Source organism: Stylophora pistillata, chromosome 3, assembly GCF_964205215.1.
Source record: "Stylophora pistillata chromosome 3, jaStyPist1.2, whole genome shotgun sequence".
Lineage (NCBI taxonomy): Eukaryota > Metazoa > Cnidaria > Anthozoa > Scleractinia > Pocilloporidae > Stylophora > Stylophora pistillata.
Window position 1 is genome coordinate 16,227,857 of NC_142521.1, and position 22,674 is coordinate 16,250,530.

Below are 22,674 nucleotides of genomic sequence, written 5' to 3' on the forward strand. Positions count from 1 at the left end.
TAAGTGTGCAAGGGACACAATATCAAACAGTTTGGGTCGTTTATCCATTGACAACCTCTATCAAAGACCACATCGAAGGAGCGTGGCAATTTTGGAGTATTTTTGGACAGGCAACAACAGGTAGCAGACTTGAATAAAATGATCTCACCCTGCGAACTCCGCCGAAGTTCAAATAGAAACTGAGGTGAGGGTTTGAGTCTTGGTCAGGTAATGGTGTTGTCCTCGCGGGCAGAACCCTTTTTCTCTTCAACTGCTTCTTTCCGCCAATATAGTACCACTAAACATTAAACATAGAAACCTGAAAACATTCTTGGATAAACTAAATGAACTTCCTCCATCAATATGCTTGCTGAATACTAACTCAGTTAAATAGTTTGCCCATCCGTTGCTCGAGAAAATTTTTTCCTTTTGTTAATTTCATTCTTACTTTTAGAAACGGACACTTCATTTACAGTAATTTGCTATGTGTACATACGAGAACCCAATGACACTAAAATTTGAGCAACTCTTTTAATACCTCTAATCAAAAGGTGATTTCAGATACATTATCGAGATTGATACATAAGAACACCTAAATTAACTTAAAAAAAAAAAAAAACAGGAAACAGAAGCAAAAGCAGAAAGGAACTTGAAAATCGAAGGAAAATATAAAACAAACAATTAAAAAAAATTACCGTACAAAGGTTCATGCTCAGCCGTTATAAAATTTAAATGTTATGTATATTTTCACAGTTAATCTGGGGCTGCCTCATTTTCATATGTAACTCCACTTGCACCGCTAAAATCATTCATGTAATGTTTCCTTGTATAGGGAGAGCGAAAGTTTGGACTTAGAGGTTCTACCATAAGACTTTCCGTTTATCACTAGATTTGTTTATTGACAGCTGTTTTTCCCAACCGAGGAGGAGTTACGATCCTGTTACTTTTGCCTTATTCGTTTTATCATAAATGTCATCAAAACATCGCAAGACCAACTATTATGATTTCTTTAGGAATGGATAGTCTTTAGCTATTTTATCCCAAAATGAATTCAATGCTTTCATTAATAGAGAAAATGCAGTTCTAGACGCTTTTGATTCCCAAGGTGCTTTGCGACATACGCACTCTTTTCCAGTACAACTGGGGTCACAAACAGTTCCTTTAGGACAGCAATGCCAGCTATCCCCACAATCCATTGCATCCTTTAACATACAACAGCCAATGAAAGAATTGGAAAAATTGTTAAGGCAGCAGGTTGTGTTGCTAGGGCAACCTGTCAGGTTGCGCATGTTTCTCCCTTTCTTTTCCGTCTTTGGTAAACAATATTGGGAACCAGGAGGAGCATCTTTTTGCCTCTGATCTGTCGACATTAAAATGATTATTCAGTCACAGTACGTTTATTTTTGGTTATCTGATATCCCGATGCTCCAATGAGGAGCACGCGGTCTAAATACTTACGTGCCAGCTTTTCATAGGATTGCTTTTAAGCATGGTGATAATTTTATCGATCATAAAACGAATATGTTCGTGAGGAAAATTCGATGGCGATCATTTTGTAATTGACAGACTTACAAGGTGTGGCGTGAGTAACTTGTACGATGCGAACTCGAAATGCCTGAAACCTCTGTAAGCCGGAGAACGACTATATGCATGAAGATCGTTAATTAATGCGGGCAGCGTAAGCAGTGATGAAAGCCTTCATTGGAGTATAATGGAATGAAGTGAAGTACAGTGACTACGATACCTTTTTCCTTTCTTCTCTTTGTTCGCTTTAACAAAGACTTGAATCCTCGACTGACCTTTTTAGCCAGTAAAAAGTACCCTTTACCACTGAGATGCTAGAAAGACAAGAGGTCTTTTTTAAATGTCACTAAGTTGTTAAGATTTCTCAATGAAATGCCTCTTTCCACAGGTATTGCACTTACAAAGGTAATTGGGGGCTATTCACTGCAAAAAGGCACCTCTGAAAAAATGGGACCAACTTGCAATTCTGATTAGTTTATCGAGCTTGTATTTGAGCAGACCCTAACCTATTCTGCACATCTTTATTGTATCTAAGCAACCCTGAAGGGACTTGTGACTTGTAGACCAGTAGTAAGTTTAGTTCGGCCGTCTTGGATGTTGTGTTGCCAAACTCGTTCGTTGGACTTTGTATTATTAGGACAGTGTACGCTTGTTATCGTAATTTCGGTGCCCTATGCTGTTTAGTCTCTCGTTTAAATTACTTAGTGTTTTTGGCGTCCTATAGAATTGTTGCATCGTTGTCATTAAAACACACCGTCGTACATCGAGGAGTTTGCTTCAATCCCTTCGAAGTTGTTTGAAAACAAAAAAATACATATATAAAGTATATGTACACTGCCGCCCATTCGCATCACTTACTACATTTGGCTGATCCTTAAATAGACTGCACTTTTTGGTAGATCCACCGCATGGTTTGCTCAAAGCGTCGTAAAGGTCTATTACTTTAATGGATTTATCATCCTTCATTACTCTGTAAGGTCAAGAAAGAAAATATAGTTTGTGAACAATCCCCTCAGTTGTCTCTGCGAAAGAATTAAAATATCATCGCAAATTTAATGTCACCCTCCGAGGAAATGATTTACCCTCGCCAGCTCGTTCTGCATATCGTCTGACGTTTATCATACTCACTAACCGTACGTCTAACATACAAAACGGGAATATTTGTTTGTCTTAGTGCCAAAAACACGAGCTTTTTTCAACTGACTTACTGTTTTGCAGCTTTGTTGTACTGTTTAAGCCTCTCGTCCATCTTTTTGCTAAATGGGACGGGCGTAGAAGTCGCAAAACCAACCGTAGCGCCTGTTTTTAATAAAGCCGACTTGATTTTCTTCAAATTTCTACGGTATTCTTTGAGAGGGACATACTTGAAAAAAAAAAAAAGATAGCGAGATTCTTTAGTTCCTTACAACTAAACTTACCAACCTAATTAATAAACCGAGTAATTTTGTAATGCCACCTGTTTTTGTTGCTGCTGTTGTTATCATTATTTTAGTCGTAATTGACATCTTTTTGTATAGCAAAGGAGGTGAACACTACTACGCAACTTTCAAAAACAACTTAAGCACCATGAACGACTCACTGACGTATTATCAAAAAGTAATTTGGATGAAATATCGTCGTTCGATAAATTTTCACCCACTAAATTGTTTCCGGTACTTCAGCAAGGTATTAAGCGTTGAAACTACAAAACATGTTAAATGATTATGCGTTATTGACCAAGCGTGAGGTCAAGATGGCTGGATATTGGTCAATGAAGGATCTATTACATAGTAAAAATTTTTCGCTTTTAATAAGAATCAAGGATCAATTGCTTCTTTCGAGGGCCAGGAAGAAAAGCCAACCGTGTTTGTAGCACAATAAACCCAACAGGGTCGTTTAATTTTTTCTTAGTCTTGACCGTTTTCTTCCGCTTTTGTGACCTCGTTGCCGACATAGTCCAAAAGTTACGAACTGTTTAAGTCTGCGCCAGCACTTTTTTTCTTGCGCGGGATCAATGCGGGCCATCTAGTGTGGCAAGATGGGCCCATCTAGCCCGCACGGGTAGCTAATCGGAAAACAGGATTCGCTTCATCTTGCGCACGGACGCTGCGCTCTATAATGACTACTCTTATTGTACCGCTTTTCTCAATTAATATGGTACATTTCATAACATAAGTGCCATGAATACCAAAATAACAAAAACAACAACAACACCAACAATCTCCTTTTCAGACTATCGATTTGGTAAAACTAGGCGGTATCTTGCTAACCTCGTTATGATAATCGAATGGGTCAATATCATGAACTCCAGCATTAAATATTATGACGTCATACTGAACAGGTTCATAGAAACTCGAGGAAAGAAACATGGGTAAACATTGAAGCATATAGCGCGTGTCCAAGCTTCCTCCGTCACCAGCCCATGGAGCGTGATAGACAGTACAGTCTCCATCGAGCAATTCAACAACATAATCCATATAGCTACAAGAGGAAAACGACAAAGAATAAATTGAAGCTAACACTACGGTTTCCTTTTGCTCGTATTAAATCTAACTGCACGATTATGATTTAGTTCTTCAGTATTAACCGAGCGGGAGGTCTGTATGGGAGAATCTTGACCAAGGTCGCCAGTACAGACCGAACGCAGTGAGGTCTGTACCAGCGACCGAGGTCAAGATTCTCCCGTACAGACCGACCTAGCTCGCTTAATAAGATGTTTATTATATGGCTGTGTCTTATATACCAATTTTTTATATTCTTTATACCTTTTTTTTTTAGACCGGTCTAGATCCTGGTCTAGATGAGAAAATCTAGACCGCCTTCAATATTGATTTCAGCCAATGAAATTCGTGAATTCGGTAGTTCCCAGTCCTTGTGAGACACAGCCATATAATAAAAGAGAATACGAACTCTTCTCTCAATTCTCGTCCACCAATGCCCTATGTCATTTTCTGTGCAGAAGCTTACGGTGGAAGTTAAGAAATCAAACATCGCTTCCAGGGGGGAAATTTCCGTAGGATGTGACTCCTCGACGGTCATTAAAATGAGAATAGGCGATATCTACTTTCCTCAGCCAAAAAAAGCAAAGGTTAAGCTCCACCCTGTTTCCCTACCAAGTGCCTCTTAGTGAAAGATAAATCAGTTGTGACATCATCTAAGAAATCTTCAGTCTCGCTCTTTCTCGAATTTTTTATTTTGTCGAAATTCACTGGCTAATTTTGTATGCGAAAGGGGAACTAACTCATAGCATCCTGAAACTCTCCTGATTCATGCTTGCTTGAGTTAGCAAGGTTCACCCATCGGAAAATTACTCGTGAGAAAATGAATGATTTTCCTTTCTCAGTCGATTCAATTCTTCCAACTGCAACTCAACCTGTACACGATCTGTTTAAAGTTTGTAAAAAAAAATAGTAGTCAACTAAAGAAATCCGACATTTCTTTGAATTTGAGGAGCCTATAATGAGCGTGTTGCATTTTCATCAAAAGAAGCATTCGAACCGAAGAAAGGAAGGGCCAGATACTTTCATCGTAGCAGCTTCTACCAATCTTATTAAGGAAGTGGGTAACTCATTCCATTTTATATCAAAATGTTACAAAATAACGTTTTTCTGTAAAGTAATTATCTAGTCTCAGCCACTAATTGATTGGAAACCGTTAATTTAAACGTACCCTAAACTGATCGAGTCACCCATGATAAGACATTTCTTATCCGCTGTCTCCTGAGATTTGCTTTTCCAATGTATGGGACCTGGGCGACATATTCTCTCCGCAATAGTGACATTTGAGGGTATGGAATCTAGAAGTCTTAAATAACATGAATTGGTAAAAGTGAGACGCGTTGAAGCGGAGAGGATATCCGGGGTGGCTGTAACAATACTGATTTATCATTGAATCGCATCATTGAATAAAATCTCGCATTCTGATTGGTTAACGAAGCGAGGCATGCATTTAGCGTGGAATTGCGAGTTGAAAACTAGGCTAAGTGATATTGTTTCGCATTCAATTAATGCTGTTTCCTTTTTTTCTCATTTTTATTCAGTTATTCGATTCAAGGAAAATCCATTATTTCACTCGTGAATTCCGCATTAAATTACACTTGAAAACGGATATCACACTCATCACTTCGCGATTCGTGCGATATCTGTTTTCGCGTGCAATTCATTGCGAAATTCCCTCGTCAAGTAATGAATTTTCCTATAGAATCAACTTGGCAAACATTTACGCATTTAATCAGCCTTTTGCTTTGTTTGAATACTTATTTTTCTTGGCCTTCAGCTGTTGAATAGCTCCAATAAATCGTTTGAGACCTTCAGGGAACGCTTCTTGTAGTGAAAAAGGTTTTAGTTCTAACTGTTACCATATCAACATCTCTCTTTTATCTTGATGCAATTTCAACTTCTGATCAGTCTATTTGAAACCTTGAATTTAAAACAAAAATGCAAGCACAAAAGGCGACTGATGCAATCAAAAAAATTCCTAGCATCTTGTTTTATTTTATTTTTATTTTATTGTATTTTATTAGCTCGCCGACCGGCAGGGACACCGCAACAGCTTGCGCCAATTACAGCGGGCCCAGTAAACCCACCCAACCCACCCCAGAGGAGGACATCCATGACACAGCAATCTCGTGTGTGGGAAATTAACGTCTCCTGCCCCTAACCCTGCAGGAGACAGGACCTCCATTTATTCGTCCCGTCCTAATATCATATTCGGTGGAAGGAGATCAGAAAGACATGGAAAATTTCAATACCTACTTTTCCATAGCTCTTAGAACAGTCCATTTTCCCAGCCTACCTGCAGGTAAATTTAGACAAGGCGGTTATAATTTCTTATGCCACGAAATGAGCTATCTTTGGAGGACTTTCAGTGTACATCTTTCAAAGCTGAGAGAGGGAGTCAGATAGAGTGAACTCGTAAGATGGCCCTGTAAAATTCCCATTATTTTTATTAGTATTTTCATAACTATCATAATTATCAATCCTTTGTTTCGTTTGTTTGTCTTTATTTTAAAATTACTGTTACTGAACAAATCATAGGGATGTCTCTATTGGTCCAGCAGGTCAACATGATTAAATTGCAATGCTCTTGAAATCCTCAACAAAAAATTAAATCTACAAAATCAAAAAAATTTGAAGGAGTTTAAAGCCGTTTCTATTGTGTTAAAGTGCACCTAAACCCAAAACTTTTTTTTCGCTTAATGATATAAGCTTATTTTTTGGAGTATTTCTGTGCAAAAACTTTTTATTTGCTCAAATCTTTAATTTTCTGTGCCCAGTCAAAACACGGAAAATCGGCCGCCATCTTGCCCCACGACCGAGTTTAAAGAGGAATGGTTCTAGCGGGTAATGTGACGTCAAATCGAGAACACGAAAGTCTGCATTTCACTCATTTTTCCTTGTTTGGGAAGGCTGTCGTCGATATTGTCCGAAATATGCCGACTAGGTGTGTTGTATGAGGAATGCATGGAGCGCGATACCCTCTTGCAAATTTCGCACGTTGCTAAATCCTCCTACAACGCACTTAGTCGGCATATTTTCGGACAATATCGACTTCAACCTTCCCAAACAAGTGAAAATGTGTGAAATGCAGACTTTCGTGTTCTCTATTTGACGTCACATTACCCGCTAGAGCCATCCCTCTTTAAACTCGGTCGTGGGGCAAGATGGCGGCCGATTTTCCATATTTTGACTGGGCACAGAAAATTGAAATTTGAGTAAATAAAAAAATTTTTGCACAGAAATACTCCAAAAAATACGCTTATTTCGTTAAGCGAAAAAAAATTTTTGGGTTTAGGTGCACTTTAACTATGGTAAAATAAAAAGAAATACCTTCAACGTCGTTGCTGATGTGAATCACTTTGTGTCCTTTAAAGCTACTAGCGCTTATCTCTTTTGCTTTAGAATCTTTTCTGTTGATCTTTTCTCTGTTTGAAGGTTTTGAATCTTTCGGTGAAGATATGACTAAAATGGACTTGGTTTTTTCCGAACTCCTGGCAAAGTCAACGAGATGGCGTTTGATTGTGTGAATAAGGGGAACTAGATTTAACGTAGCAGGCTTTGCAGCAATCGTAGGCTCGAGAGAGTTAATAATCGAAAATGCCTCTGTGAAGCCCCTTGTTACTTCGCTTCTCTCTGAAGGAAAGATAAAAGCATGAACCCATGTGAAGAAAATAATTCATAAATGATCGACTGAGATGAACGAAGAGTGTCAAACAATCTGCAAAACTTGTGTGCCCATGATAAACTCTTACTTTTCTGAAAATGTCGCACTGAATAAGATAAAAACAAATCTGTCGAATCTCTTCGACATCGGCAGCAAATTGGAGAAGACTAAATAACTGGGGTAACCAGGAGCGTTAGTTAAGCTATTCCCGGACGAAAATTACCCAAATAATTAACTGTAGCTTTTAGAATCTATCTAATTTAAAGATTTCACTGCAAGAAGGCAGGCTCTAATGGGGTCTCCCATGCTTGTTGAGTCTTAAACAGTTCAATGCTTAAGATTCATACTGGAACATACTGTTTTGTCACTGAAAACAAAGGTAATGAATGAACCATCAACTTAATAAAAAATAGCACTTTGTTGCGCACCTATTGAAGATGAAGAAAGGACCATCATAGCAAGTAAGAGAATCTTCAACATCCGTGGACACAGATTGATACAAGTTCTTCTATTGATATAATTGAAGAGATACCCGTTGCCATTCCTCATGGCCGAAGAAAATAAAATTTAAATACAAATAATTGTATTGTGATCCATCTAGCAGGTGGGTGAGGCTTCCCACCAGCCGTTGCTAAATATCAGTTTCACCTGTCTCAAAACGCTAGGAGTGAAAAAATTCTTATTAGCAATGCAGTGATTAATGTGAAATCAAGAGCAGTTTCCTTATCCGTGTCCTTCAGTTGTGTTCATATCTAGAAGAGTGCACTCAACAAACCTTTCTTTAGAAATAAACGTTTGCACACGAACTGAGTGACCCATCCAACCGGGGCCTATACGGTTTTTACAGTATTAACTAGGGCCGGGTATGGCTGGCCTTAGGGTTCACCAGATGAATGAATGAATGAATGAATGAATGAATGAATGAATGAACTTTAATAATTACTCCTGTACACGCTTTTCAGCAACTATTTACAATAGTAGACAATTTACAATCACAAATGAACAACTTAAAATAGGGTGATAAAAATGAAATATATATATATATATAACTAACTGCAGATATATATATATATATATATATATATATATATAAAGTGTGACTTGATTTTCGTAGAACAGTGCTCAATACATAGAAGTAGAGCGAAGTATATATTGTGGGAGGAAAAAGACAAGTAAACTACAAGTTCATCCCACAATATATATATATATATATATGTCCAATGGGTATCATACAGACACTATTAATGTGTCCCTCTTAGGGAGTCCTTTAAAGAATGTTTCAGTGATTTTACTGAAGGCAAGTTCACCAGGTCACTACGCAGGGAATTTAATAGTGAAACTGCTCTATAGGCAAAGGTTCATTGACCGTTCGCGGACTTATAAAAAGGGATCTGAAGTTTGTTGCTATGCCGCGTGGCTCGATCATGTATGGTGGTGCGTTTTTGTAACTTGTTACATAAGTAGTCGGGTGCTAAATTATTGGCACACTTATAGGCCATAACTGTATCTCTAAGTTGTAGTGTCTGGCTCACTGACAATCAGCTAAGTTGGTACAGTAGGGGAGTAACATGATCGTGCTTCCTGGAACCGGTGATGATCTTACAAGTAAAGTTTTGGATGAGTTGCAGTTTCTTTATATCAGTGGAGGATTTATTTGACCACACTGTTGAGCAATAGAACAGCTGAATACCAGTGATGAAATAACAAGCATTAGTGTTTCCTTGTCGAAATTGTTTTTAACTCTGTTGATCTGGACTAGTTTTGATAAACAAGAAGAGACTAAGTAAGAACTGTGACTATCATAGGTCAGGTGTGAGTCAATGATCACGCCCAAGTCTCTTGCTGAGTCAACTGGGGTAAGGGACTTTCCTGGGAATGACACCGAGAAATCATTGGAATGTCTGTTTATCAGCTGCCTTATGCCAATCAGCATAAATTTCGTTTTATCGGGGTTTATTAGCAACTGGTTTTCGCAACATCAAATAGCGACCCTTTGTAAGTCCTCCTCTAGCTTAATCTTGGCATTGTTTGTGTCAGTTGCATTGAAAGATACAAGACTTTAGAATCATCGACATAAGACTTAAGATGGCAAAATTGAGGCGCGAATGGTAGATCGTTCAAGTAAATGCAGAAAAGGAGTGGAGAAAGTATCGCGCCCTGAGGAACTCCGTGTGTGATTGGTAGCGGATCCGACCGCATGAAGCCGATGCGCACTGATTGGGTACGGCCAGACAAATAGCTCTGGAACCACGTGATTGTAGTGAATGACACTCCCATGGTAGAGAGTTTCTGGAGAAACCGCTGATGGCTTATGCTGTCAAAAGCCTTTGAGAGGTCAATTAGTATTAGCGCACTAATTTTCTTCTTGTCCATGGCCTCAAGAGGTCGGTGATGTAGATATTCAAAGTCTCAGTTGAGTGGAGTGACTTGTTACCGGATTGGTGGGAAGAGAGGCGGTTGTGAGAGATAAGATAAGTGCTAAATTGTTCCAGAGCAATTTTTTGTCACGCCTTTGAAGCAAAATTGAGTAATGATAGCGATCGGTTGTTTGATGGTTCTTCATCGTCTCTGTTTTAGTAGTCGGCCTCGTGATAATAGCGTCTACTGGAAAGATTCGGCCATTGCAGCTGCTCTATTACTTCAGATGAGCGAGAGCAACGAGTAATAATCCGTGCAGATCTATCTAAGTTTTGGAGAACATGGAACCATAAAATTAAACCTTTTTTTACCCCTTAGTATCGCCTAATTTATCATTCACTTGAATTTGAGAGCACAAAGAAGCTTCAAACAGTGGCATTTCTGCTAACGTTGCAAAGTCCAACCATTAATTCTCGTTATTTTTTTCCGTGGCAAGTAATTACCTAAGAGTTTGTCAAGTTCCCCCTCTGACAGTTGTCTGGTACCCATTTACACTTCTGTGTAGACAACAACATTGCGAGAGCAAGGGAAGATATATTTTCTCTCTCAGATCACAACGACAAAACAAGCTAGCCATCGCAGGAAACCGGGCCTCTTAATCCAAAGTAGACAGTTTGGGATGAAAATGCAGTTGATAATAGGCAATAGATGGCCAGTCCCGAGGAAGGAAGGAAAGAGTTAACTAAGAAACTTTTAAGGACAGAAAATGAAATGAGAGGGAGATGGTAAGTCAGTTGTGTTGGAACAACATCATATGAAGAATTTACTCTATGCAATCATTGTTTCACTCCGATTTTTCTACTAGTACTGCTCATATCAATCAGTCCTGAAGGAGAAAGATAAGACCTTTTATTAAGAAAAAGCTGTTGTCAATTAACGAAAATTCTTCATGTTTTTCAGGTAGAAAATCCTAGCGGCTATGCAAGTGAAATTGTTCAAGAAAATATGCTGCGGGGGATAATCAAAAATTATCAGTGCGGATTGATCAGCTATTTCTTTAGATTCTCGAAGAATAAAAGAGAAATTATTTACTTTATTCATATGATAGAATAGAAGAGAAAGTAAAATAAAAAAATAAAATAAAAATAAAAGAGAAATTGTTTATTTTATTCACATGATCTCTCCATTGATATATTGCGAGTTCGTTGTATTTTACATTGTACATGCGGTGAGAGACGTAATGCTTCCCCGTTACAAAAGCTCTGTGACGTTTCAGAAATGGACGTAATGTCTGTTCACATGTTTATGGCTTTTTTGCTCCATAATCTTCCGCTATTTTTAAGGCCCGACTGGCTTTTTCAGCGGCTCTTCGGGCCAGCAGCATCATGTCCTCGGCTGCTGCTGCGGCTCGTTTTGCTTCCTGGGCAGCGGTCATTGCAGCTTCCTCGGCGGCATGCGCAAGAGATTTCCCTATAAGCACAACTATATTATCAATAACACATCAAGAAATTTTAAGTCCAAGCCAAAATATGGCTTCGGACGAAAGCAAACAGATAACCAAACAAAGACAAGTTACATGGATGTAAACAAATGATGTAGTTGAAAAACTCATAGTTTAGGTATAAAATACATGTCACTCTACCAGTCATCTTATTTGGACAGTTATGCTCATCTTTGTAGTCGTTGCAATCGCTTATGCTGTCGCACACCCAGGTCAGCGGTAGGCATTTCTCTCCCTCGTCACAGGATAGTTTACTTGACTCGCATGCTTTAGAAATTAAATTCGTAACAATAAAAGTGGGTGTTAACGCAAAGATTTACACTATGTGAAATTCTGGGGCAGTTTTTTAAGCTGGTAAAGGACTGTGTAGTGTGGAGAATCACTGAAAGTGATGTTAAATGTGAATTATGATAATTTATAAGACATTATATTGGAAGCCAAAGTAATGTAAGTAGTGATACGGAGAAAACAGGATCTTTTAGAAGAGAATTAGGGAAGTCTGTACTTCTGGCGGGTGGTCTGGTGACTAAGTATAAAAACGCTAAGCACAACCTAACGGTGCAAATCAAAAGCCCAAACATTATGTAGTCATATGTAATCATTATATAGTCATACATAACAAAAGGAAAGGTCTCGACTCAACGGTTTGTATACATGACGAGTTAATTTAATAGAAGTCTTTCAAAGCATTGAACTCGCGCTTACACAGAATCTGACATCAATTAAAAACCACAATCTGCCGATGGCAACAGTCCAACATACAAGATCGCCCCTGCAGTCTCTTACCTGGTTTCAGAGGACAGTTTTTCTCGTCTGTGCCATCATGGCAATCGCTCATGTCATCACACAACGAACTCATTAGAAGACATTTTTGACCTTCATCACACGAGTACGTACTTCTCGGGCATCCTGGATATAAATTGATACAAATAAAAGATGAGCCTAATTTGAGGCCTCCTTTCTGTCTGATTCAGGATTAAGTTCGCTTACCGCTGATTCCGGATCTGCTGGTGCCATCTATAATATCTTGAGCTTCACCGATTTCCCTGGCATTAACTGTGAAATGTAATTTTCCAACTATTATAGTATACAGACATAATCTTTTTAGCCTTGAAGAATCTTAGAATGAAAACAGAACGTTAAAAGAATGTAATTATATAAATTCGTCACTGTTTTGTTTTTATTGCTTTTTTTTTTTAATCGGTAGATTAAATGGATTAGATGGAATTTCTTTCCTTGCTTTAAACCCCAAAACTTCTTCGTTCACTACCTCCTTTCATTGCATATCGAGTGTAATGCTCAAAGAGCAGTTTTCCACATATTTTTCTTTAAATAAATTGAGCAGTTATTGGAATTTAAACTTACTGTAGGCAGGAATGCTGGTTTCGTTTCCGGTAAAGCAATTACGCTCATCAAGTTTATCGTCACAGTCATGAACTCCATCGCAGATCCATTTCAACGGTATGCACTTATTACCTCCTTCACATCTATACCGATTATTTGCACAAGCCCCTTTGTAAAAACAAAAAATTAATTCCAGGGTAAAAGCATACAACTAAAAAACGACAGTTCTTCCATGAGAAGGTTATTGATAGGCATTGTTAGAGAGGATAATATGAAATCTCTACGAGTTGACTTAAACGTAACTCAGTATTATTCGATCCATGAGGTTTACCTTTGCCAGGATTTTCTGTATACTTTCTGTCCCTAATGTAGGGCTTGGCATCTAAAGAAAGGAGCGAAGATAAGTTAGTTCTATTGAATGGGTCAAAACGAAATGACATAAAACGTTAGGAGCATGAGTAAGAGGTGATATATTTGATGTCGGTACACAATTTTTTCCTTTTTTTATGTAAGTTAATGGTGCGTCTATTTTTACCAATAAAGATGAAGCTTTTGTCCTTAACGTAAACGAGTGAAATTTTTTTGACATTTTTTCCTGATTGTTTTCTTCCATGTACTGGTAAGTTTTTACAAAGGGCGAAACACCAACATTCTAAATTGCAATTCGACCTGAATCAGTGGCCAAAAAGAGCCACCTAGTAGTATGTCCATTTATTTTTTTCTTATTTTCCAATTTTCCAGCAGATTTGACGATGGTGTAATGAATTAAAGTATATTTGGAATCTTCACCTGTGATTTCAATTGTAACAATAGTCACTGCGAAGGTCAGTAAGGCCCAATGCATCATCGATACTGCTCTATAACAACCTAAGCAAGAATAAGTGCAATTATTTCCTCATAAAACGATATGGCAACTATAATTGCTCCTGTGAGAACTTCCATCCTATCAAGACAACGATGCCGCGTGTGAAAACTATGTAATATAACTTTAGAAATTGCTCAATATCAGAAATTACGGAGTAACCTCTCTAACCATCTACATTACAATAAATAGCTCCTTGTCAGGCAAAGGATCATCTGATTGGTAGACAAAGACTGAATTAGCGATGATAGGCCTAGCACGGAGGACGTTTATGCGGAGGACTTTTACGCGGAGGACGTTTACGCGCAGGACGTTTACGCGCAGGACGTTTACGCGCAGGACGTTTACGCGGAGGACGTTTACGCGGAGGACGTTTACGCGGAGGACGTTTACGCGGAGGACGTTTACGCGGAGGACGTTTACGCGGAGGACGTTTACGCGGAGGACGTTTACGACCTCATTGTAGAAGTCCACCGGTACTATCCTAAGAGAGAAACTGAGACATTCTTGTAAAAGTCGAATTTTTCTAGCTATACAAAGTGTAGATTACTTGAAGGGGACATTTATTAGAGATGTAGTAAATGATTACTGGTAAGTCCACTGCAGTAGATTAATGGTGACGATTGTCGTAGACAGGTTTTCTTTGTGAAAGTAAATAGCGAACAATATTTCCTTGCAACTGCAATGGCCAAGGAAAACTGCTGGTACAAAGGGGGATTCAGTTGCTTTCCACTTCTTTGGATTGGAAATTAGCTCAACAGGTATTCCTCTTATAACTGTCAATAATAATTATAATATAATTATAATAATAATTATATGCGTAATGATCGCCAAACAATGTTGCAAAACATTGTTGAGAAACATAATGGACCTCGATGACAGCTGCAACAATCCTGGATTGACGACTGCATTCGCTAAAAAGCAATGAAAGTAAACAGAAAAAAAAAACGCATACGACGCTCAGGTGGACAAAGAGATCTTAAATGATATTACCGGGTCGAGTGAGACCTGGTAAGAAACTGGTGGCCTGACTGATTATTAACGGGTAGAGATCGCGTCAAACAAAATGGCGTCGTAGGCGGTTTCAAAATCATAGAGATCATAGAGTACTTTCGTAATTTGAAATTGAAACATCTACACTTGTGCTACAACGATAAATTGAAAGTACAAATGATTGAATCTAACATTGTTTAGACCTCTGCTATTTTTTCTTGGTAAAAAAAACGCTCTTCGAGTGGATCCTTTCTGGTTAATCATAATCATCCTCTTCAAGTCTAGACAGTAAGTTTGTAAAATTCAAAGTTTGCTTCAGTTATACAAGGCTTCCTTAGTTCAAAGTTAACACAGTAATGACTAGTGAAGCTCTCTGTTATTTTTCGGTAAGTTTATTTTTGGTTTCATGACCAAAGGCCGAAGACAGGATTGGGGGTGGAGTTAAGAAGAACTCATATTTTTAACAATAACGTCCGAGAACGAGGGTAAATTGGTTTAAACATCAAAACCACATTTTAAGGCAAAATATGACTTACATTGGATCGACGACTGCGTAAATCACCACATATCCAGCTGGACGAGAAGTCAATTTTACCTGTTAATGGCCAACAAACATCTAAGATCGTCTTTTACAGACTAAACTCTATCTTAATTTTAACGAAAAGAAAATTTGCATGACAAAAATGTAAAAGTTATGTCGTATATTACATTTCTTACCTTAAAAGCCCCCCAAAAAAGGGGAAAACAGCCCGAAATTCCTCTTTCTTTGTAGCGTTGGAAAATACGAGCTAAATTTGACATTAATCTGTTATGCATACGTTATACCCTTGACGTTCTGGTGTGAATATCTGACAGATAAACAGGTGGTTGATTAAGGAAGATAAAGGACCTCTACATTGTTCTGAGGGCGTTGGTTCTAAGGGGTCATAAGCTTTATGACTTTTTTAGTGTTGGAGATGTAGGAGGTATGCCGTGGGTTATGCATTTGAAATAAAATTGTGTCCATGTTTTCACTCTTTGCCATCTTCATTCCATAATGTGTTTGCTTCCCGTTTTGAAAACTTAAATCTTAAAAACCCTCAATTTTGTCGAGACGTTTCATGAGACTCTTCATCGGCGTCACTTGAAATCTAAAAACTCTTCAAACGTTTGACTAAAACAAAAGAAAAGTCTTTCAGTGAGCCATAGGAAATAAAAGCGCCTGTCAAAAGTCACGTTGAAATTTTTCTGTCCGTCAAGGAGCAACCTTAATCAAATAAACTTCAATTAAGTGGTGCGCTGTATGACAAATGACCCTTAAACTATGTTGCTTATCTTACTTTCACAAACTATTTTGCCTTTTAGTGGTATCTTCCCTTGCTGCTTCGTGTCACAGCTTCTCATGAAATGAAAAACAAATTGAACAATGGATGCAATGCAAGTAGTTTGCTGAGCAAGCGAAATTTTGGCGAGCAAGTACTCAGTATTTTCTTAGCCAAAATTATGGCCGTCCTCTTTGATTTTAATGAAGTGGAAGGCTGGGGAGATAAAGAGATTTGTACCAAGGGGGTGAGTAACAGTGGAAAAATAACTTCAAATTAGACGCGGCCGGTTGAATAAACGATCGCGCGGATCTTTCAAATCGCCCTAATAAGCCACCTGCACTGCATGCTACAGCACCAGTTGCACGATTTCAGAACCTGGAAATGTTCATCGTAAACTAATAAAACTATTTTAATGATAACCCGATATGTCGCGTAAGTAAGAATGATGTTTGAAACAGTTCTCAGTACTTCTATGCCACATAGATAGAATGAAGCGAGAATGAAGAAAAGCCTAAGCTTTGTCAAACCTCCCCTTTTTATTATTCTCTATGTAAAGAAAATACATTATAATATGCTGATATGTGTTGACGTATTATCTTGAAATAACGCGTCACAGTAGCAACGCTTTCAATGCTAGATATCACAACTTTAATTTGGGCATAGCGGTCGCTAAACGTTACTGCGGGTTTCATCTACAGACCAGTAATGTGGCTAAGCTATTAGATAAATCACAGAAGTTCGAAGCTTGAGATTGGAAATTCGACCCTCATCACAAGCAGTACAATTTCAAATAAACTCTTCGCTCTGAATGTAATTTTGGCGTGATAGCATTTATAAATAACGAAATGGTACCGTAATGTACTGAATATTTTAAAAGTAGAGTGATCAATCAAGGCGTGAACTTGCTTTGTGCATAAACATTTATTATCAGTTTTTCTTTCAAAGGTCTTATAGACAGGTGACAATTTTTAAATTATATATTTTGTAAAATTTGACTGTGAAAACTAGAAATGCTATTTTTTTTTACATAAACATGGTTTGTATGGCGTTCACTGCCACTTCTTCAGCTTTTGCTGCAACTTTAATTGTCTTTAAGGCCCACAGTGCTCTCTTGACAGAAATGTCCTGGGCCTTCTGAGCTAGTTCCGAGATCTCCAAGGATGAGCGCGCAGCTTGAGCGGCAGCAACAAGTGCAGTGGTCTGGGCCGAGGTTGCCTGCAACAGAGCTATCGACGAGCCATTGTTAGACGAAATTCATGCTACACAATTGTTACCAATTTGCACTGGTAGGATGGTCCATTAAGATAAGGTCTACATTGTAAATTAAATCTGATCCTGAGTTTTCCTTCCTCGACGTCTTGTAACTCTACGGGACAACTCTGATGTTGGTGTGGTTCATCCGCATACCTGTCTTTTGCGTATACTAGTTGTCTTACGTACTTATCGGATATGTACTTCTTCATTCGATTTTGCTTGGTTAACTTGTTTTTTTCTTGTCAGGCCTATGATAACTAGACACAAGCTACATATATGATGTTCTTTAAATGATAAAATTGTTTTCTCAAAGGTAACATGTTTTAGTCTCATTCAAACTACATTACATGCAGATTCGTACCTTCTCTGGTCAAAGTCATATCTTGTGATGTCAGCATTTTCTTGTGACTTATTTTATTCTTTTTGCCTCCTTTTCCATAGAACTGCTCATATGTATGATCTTCAGTGTTTCAAAAGAACACGCACGCACACAAAAGAGAAAACGAAACAATAAAACGCGTTGTTATTGGCAATTTTTTGAGAAAGGAAAAAAAAAGATGAAAAAGAGAAAGAGAAAATGGATAAATCCATGCAGATGCCATGGGACAAAAATCAGCATTATGCACTTAAAGGTTTAAAATGCTTGGGCCTATCCTATTTTAATTGACATCCGATCCACTACAATTATTGCTACTCCGCCCCAAACAAGCTGCCGATCCATCGCATGGTTATTCGTTAGCCTTTTTTCAGGTTTCTCCGACACTATGTGGACATGTATTAATACTCTTGACTAGAAACTTCTACTCTAATAACACTTGCGCATGTGACCCAAAGCGACGAGAAACGAGGAAGAACTATCTTTTGCGCGTAACGCTCTAAACATTATTGGAGTCCTAAACTACACTGTTCTTAGGAAGTAATGCTTTGCACTAAACAGGGATGCTTAAACTACCTTTAATGGCGTTAATCTTTTCATTGCGCATGTCTAGACCCAAAGGGACGAGAAACGAGGAAGTACCCTGTTTCGCGCGTAACGCTGTAAATATTATTCGAGTCCTAAAATATATTGTTCTTAGGTAAATGCTTTGCATTAAACAAGAATGCTTAAACTACCTTTTATAGCTTTAATCTTTTCATATTCTTGTCCGGGCGGAGGTCGAAAGAATGGAGACACTATGGCTCGGCCATCTATGTTTCAGAGAGCTCAAGTCAGTTTGGAAGGAAAAAAAGATGCATTACAGAATATCTAAAACGGAGGAAACATTCAGAGTTAAGGGATCAGATAATTTTCTCTGTAACAAATGAAACAAAGGGCAGGATATCTATTCGTGTCATCATTGAGATAACTTTACTTAAGGATAAGAAAACTGGAACCTGAAGCAAAAATTCCCATTGTTCTCTTTGTAGCGAGAAACCTGACTATCTGGATTTTCATTCAGATATTTACTGAAAATGTCATTTTCATGAGAACAAAAACTGCGTGGAAAGTGATTTTTAGCAGTTCTGTTTGCTTCCCGCGATTTCATTTTTTTATTTGATAGTTTTTGTCAAGTTTATACGTTTTAAGCACTAAGTAAATTTTAAAGAGGACTCCATGCATGAAAGTTTAATTCAAGCTGAAGCAATAGAAACGAATTCGGTTAAAGAAAAATAGTGTACCGCGAGTAAAAAAAAAATAGCTAGACGGCGTTTGAATCAGTACACAAGGCTCGATGTTGTCGTCCTTCCATTTTTTCCGCTTTACTTGAAAATTTTGTAAACCACTCATGCTCAGCTGCCCCTCCTGGTTTCAGTTACAAACTTTTCTCTTTCTCTCCCAACATCTTGCTTGTTTTAGGTAGGCCAGTAAACCGATAGAGACTGTGGTTTATTACTTAAATACATGCATACGTGCTTTAGAGAGCGTGTTTTGATTGAGTGTCGATAAAACCAGAACGAAAGTAATTATAAGAGCCAATCAGAAGAAACGAAAATATCACATGGAGCTAGTGACAACTCAAAGAAAAAACAAGCAAACTGACTAAAGCGTGAGAAAACGTGATTGATTAAAATTGCAAATAGTTTTGTCTTTGAATTTAAATCGTCGAGAAATTGAAGCGACTTTTCTGGACCATTCACACAGCAAATCAAAGCAAAATTATTGCAATCCAGGATCACCTTTGATACAAAAATCAAGATTCCTCGTAAGGTGAAAACTAATTACCTGCATTGTCTTCTAGCAGCAGGAAAAGGAGAAGAGAGGGCAACAAGATCGGTGCACTCAATTTTTTTCCGACCATCTCAGGCTCAGGCTTCTGAAAGATGATATGCTTAGAGATAAGAAACACTTGAATCACAACAAAACATAGAGAGTGGTTAATCACTATCTTATAGTATACTGATGATATTCTGATACAGATTCAGCTTTATAATTGACTAAGGTATTCACAGATCTATCTACTTACAGACCTGCGATAAAGGAACAATGTGGTCTCTGCCAATAAATAATTGATAAAAGGAGCCATAATATAATCGTGCGACTAGGGTGAATAGAGATACCGAAATTCATGCAATGCAAAATTTCCTTGAGATTTTTTTTTCCGGAACTTTGCCTTTACTCTATTTCGATTCCTCGTCTCCTTCATAAGAGCTCTTATATTCAAACATGTTCGGATCTCTGCATGTTTGTCAGCTCCCATTTACTTACTTAACAATTCGCACGGCTTTCATTCCTAGATTTTTTGCGCTGAATGAAGAATGCATTTATTTTCTAAACGTTTCAGGCAGTGAGATATTTTTTTTGTGGTAGTTGCAGTAAGTGGACACCCTTGGGAATCGGACAAAGTGTCCGTAAGGAACTATCCGCCTGGGAGAATTAGTCCCTTTCGTGGACACTAAGGAAAAAATAGGGTGGATTTCCACTTACGGGAAAGTTATATCGGAGTCTTGTTGAAGTCAAACGAGTGGACATCTTGCTTTCCCGTGGACAAATGGAGATTTGACAAAACTGATCCCCTTTATATATATAACCATAGCCATGTTTTTTTTTTTTTTTTTTTTTTAATTAATTTTATTGGCATTCTACTGAGTTACAAAAGTAATAAACGAGAAGTTACACGTACAAAAAAATTGCCAAAAGGGAGTAACGAACGGGACGTGAGTACCCATGCAAGGGTACGCGAGTACTGCTTTTCAGATGATTATTTCCTTTTCTACACAGGTAAACAGTATGCTTCTATTCCACACATTAAATATGAATTCCTTGGGGTAACAAGAAAATTGTTATTTAAGACAATGTCACGATAGCGAAGACATTTTATGTCAATATCTGAATAAAGTGGGTAGTTTCTAAAGAAACAGTCTTGCTGCGTCAGTGGGGATGTTACAAGATAAATTTGGAGGAAGAAAGAGAAAGATAATTTTCGTCTTAACACGAAGGTTCGGATTCCGCCTCCGATGTTCTACCACAGAGCCACAGAGATAATTTGGTTTGCAATGCGAATTTGCAATCGTGTAGAGATTATAGAATTGACTTTTTGAGCGTTGGCTTTTCGTTAGAGCGAATAACGAAGGGCTAACACTCGGAGCGTCAGCTCTATAATATCTCCACAGAGGCCAGTTTAAAGTGTCAACTCGGTTTATGAACCCAAATTACCGCTATGTCAATATCCTCGGTACCGTGCCCTCGTCGCCTGAGGTTTGCCTTCATGTTTACATACTATCACTGTAAATTCATTACTTACACCGTAAAATCGAAACTAAATTTTAAAATAATTACAAATATTTCAACAAGGAATCTCTTAACTTTAACAAAGAAAATCCATGGGAGAAGCTGAAGTAATGGGTGGTTTCTCCAGTGAATATATTTTTTTAAAAACTTTTTTTTACCGCGTTAAAGGCAATTCTAACTTCTGATCCCTAATTGAAAAGTGCCAGACAAATTTGGAGGGCACTTATCATCAGGGAATGAGTATAACGCTGTTGTATCCTAAAAACTAAGCTCTCTTCCTTTATAAAAGGAGAAACTGGTTCATAACTTAGCAACCTGCGCTGTTTAAATACTGTAGACTTCAAGCGTTCCTAATTCCTGAATTGTAAAATTCATAGTGCATCTATGTTACCAGATCAAATTTGAAGCAGAGTGGTTCTTACCTCAAATCATTTTCCCAGTGATCCGCTCTTCCAGATAAGATCTTTGTATTACTTTAAGTCACACGGCGCTTGAATAACACTTTGGTGGAAACTGAAGTGACGCGACCTGCGCCTTTCGAATTACGATTCGATGTCAGTGTGGTTGTTGACATTTTACGCAACTGGTGACAAGGTTTTGAAAGGATAACAAACAACAAAGAAACGAAGAGAACGTTAACCAAGAGGAAAGCCCGTCATTGATTGTGCATGGACATGTAAATGGAACATCGTTTAGGGGCACAGTGATTTTTTCAAAGAGACAGCGGATTTCTACGTAGATTAAAAAATATTTGTCACGGTCCTTTCGCCACTAAAATCGCAGCGTGCCAAACAGCGCGCCAAAACACACCAATAAAAGTTAAACAAGGTGTTATGAATGGCGACACGTAGGCTTGGCTTTCGACATCGGGGACTAGCAGAATAGCAGTCGAAACACCGCGATCAATACAATTGACAGCCTGACTCTAAACCGTGAGAAAAACGATGGAACGTTTCAGTTTAAACTCTTCTTTCATTGCGGTATATTCTCATTCACAAAGAGAACTTGAAATGATATTTATGGCTGGATTATAATGTCTCTGAGTAACTCTGTCTAATTCATAATTTCCTTAGAATGCATTTTCATGAATCCTGGTTTATTAGCAATTAAAATTGAATCTAACAACGAACAATCTAAAAACGCTTATTTAGCAACTTGACCCTTGGAAAATACAACCTGGTATTCCCACCGACGAAACGATCCTGTTGCACAGTGCAAGAGAAAGTGTAGGTTTTAAGAGACAAAAATAAATGCGCTGCCGTCTATCTTCGGTGCTAAGACAATATATTCTTGACGTAATTTTTTTTTGTCTTTATTTTATAGACATATATATATATATATATATATATATATATATATATATATATTTGTTGAGTAGGAAAATACGACGACTACGTTTTTATCCCTACAAGCCTGTTTTGTGATTGTTCAGTCACCAGGGAACTTATTCCCTGATGGGTGAGCATTGATAATAAAATTCCCTGGTGAGTGAGCGATCACGAAACAGGCTTGTAGGGATAAAAACGTAGTCGTCGTATTTTTTCTACTCAACATATATTTTATACTCAACATATACTTTTACGAATCGAGCACTGTTATACGGAAAAATCGAAACGCAGACTTCCTATACACACACACACACACACACACACTCACTCACTTTTTTGCCTTATAGGGAACATTTCGTTCACTAAACCACTTCAAA

The 22,674-nt window shown here is 38.0% G+C and overlaps 3 protein-coding genes across 3 annotated transcripts; all 3 read right to left on the reverse strand.

The window, feature by feature from the left end:
• Positions 1-496: 496 nt before the first annotated feature.
• LOC111326912 (uncharacterized) lies at positions 497-8,261 on the reverse strand. Its single transcript, XM_088752093.1, has 9 exons — positions 8,073-8,261; positions 7,311-7,613; positions 6,237-6,276; positions 5,152-5,286; positions 3,753-3,963; positions 2,712-2,866; positions 2,362-2,473; positions 1,724-1,817; positions 497-1,339 (listed from the first exon to the last, which is right to left on the reverse strand). Exons 1-9 carry the CDS (start codon positions 8,191-8,193, stop codon positions 978-980), a joined length of 1,533 nt encoding a protein of 510 aa, XP_088608219.1. The 5' UTR covers positions 8,194-8,261; the 3' UTR covers positions 497-977.
• A 2,887-nt stretch (positions 8,262-11,148) lies between these two features.
• Positions 11,149-15,548, reverse strand: LOC111326900 (uncharacterized). Its single transcript, XM_022930982.2, has 9 exons — positions 15,420-15,548; positions 15,239-15,297; positions 13,637-13,714; positions 13,179-13,229; positions 12,869-13,015; positions 12,494-12,559; positions 12,290-12,412; positions 11,645-11,770; positions 11,149-11,472 (listed from the first exon to the last, which is right to left on the reverse strand). The coding sequence occupies exons 3-9, from the start codon at positions 13,692-13,694 to the stop codon at positions 11,306-11,308; spliced, it is 738 nt and encodes a 245-aa protein (XP_022786717.1). The 5' UTR covers positions 13,695-13,714; positions 15,239-15,297; positions 15,420-15,548; the 3' UTR covers positions 11,149-11,305.
• Positions 15,549-16,908: 1,360 nt separating this feature from the next.
• LOC111326923 (uncharacterized) lies at positions 16,909-21,545 on the reverse strand. Its single transcript, XM_022931010.2, has 5 exons — positions 21,392-21,545; positions 19,464-19,554; positions 18,374-18,448; positions 17,622-17,720; positions 16,909-17,232 (listed from the first exon to the last, which is right to left on the reverse strand). Exons 2-5 carry the CDS (start codon positions 19,537-19,539, stop codon positions 17,030-17,032), a joined length of 453 nt encoding a protein of 150 aa, XP_022786745.1. The 5' UTR covers positions 19,540-19,554; positions 21,392-21,545; the 3' UTR covers positions 16,909-17,029.
• Between the last annotated feature and the right edge of the window lie 1,129 nt (positions 21,546-22,674).

Coding starts and splice junctions, on each gene's coding strand:
- LOC111326912 (XM_088752093.1), bottom strand. CDS start 8,193: ATGAGGAATGGCAACGGGTATCTCTTCAATTATATCAATAGAAGAACT. Junction 7,614..8,072: donor CCTTTCTTCATCTTCAATAG/GTGCGCAACAAA, acceptor TCTTTCCTTCAG/AGAGAAGCGAAGTAACAAGG. Junction 3,964..5,151: donor GGTGACTCGATCAGTTTAGG/GTACGTTTAAAT, acceptor TTCCTCTTGTAG/CTATATGGATTATGTTGTTG.
- LOC111326900 (XM_022930982.2), bottom strand. CDS start 13,694: ATGATGCATTGGGCCTTACTGACCTTCGCAGTGACTATTGTTACAATT. Junction 11,771..12,289: donor AAACTGTCCTCTGAAACCAG/GTAAGAGACTGC, acceptor TAATTTCTAAAG/CATGCGAGTCAAGTAAACTA. Junction 11,473..11,644: donor CTGTCCAAATAAGATGACTG/GTAGAGTGACAT, acceptor TTGTGCTTATAG/GGAAATCTCTTGCGCATGCC.
- LOC111326923 (XM_022931010.2), bottom strand. CDS start 19,539: ATGGTCGGAAAAAAATTGAGTGCACCGATCTTGTTGCCCTCTCTTCTC. Junction 17,721..18,373: donor AAAGATTAAAGCTATAAAAG/GTAGTTTAAGCA, acceptor GAAACACTGAAG/ATCATACATATGAGCAGTTC. Junction 17,233..17,621: donor TATGACTTTGACCAGAGAAG/GTACGAATCTGC, acceptor GCTCGTCGATAG/CTCTGTTGCAGGCAACCTCG.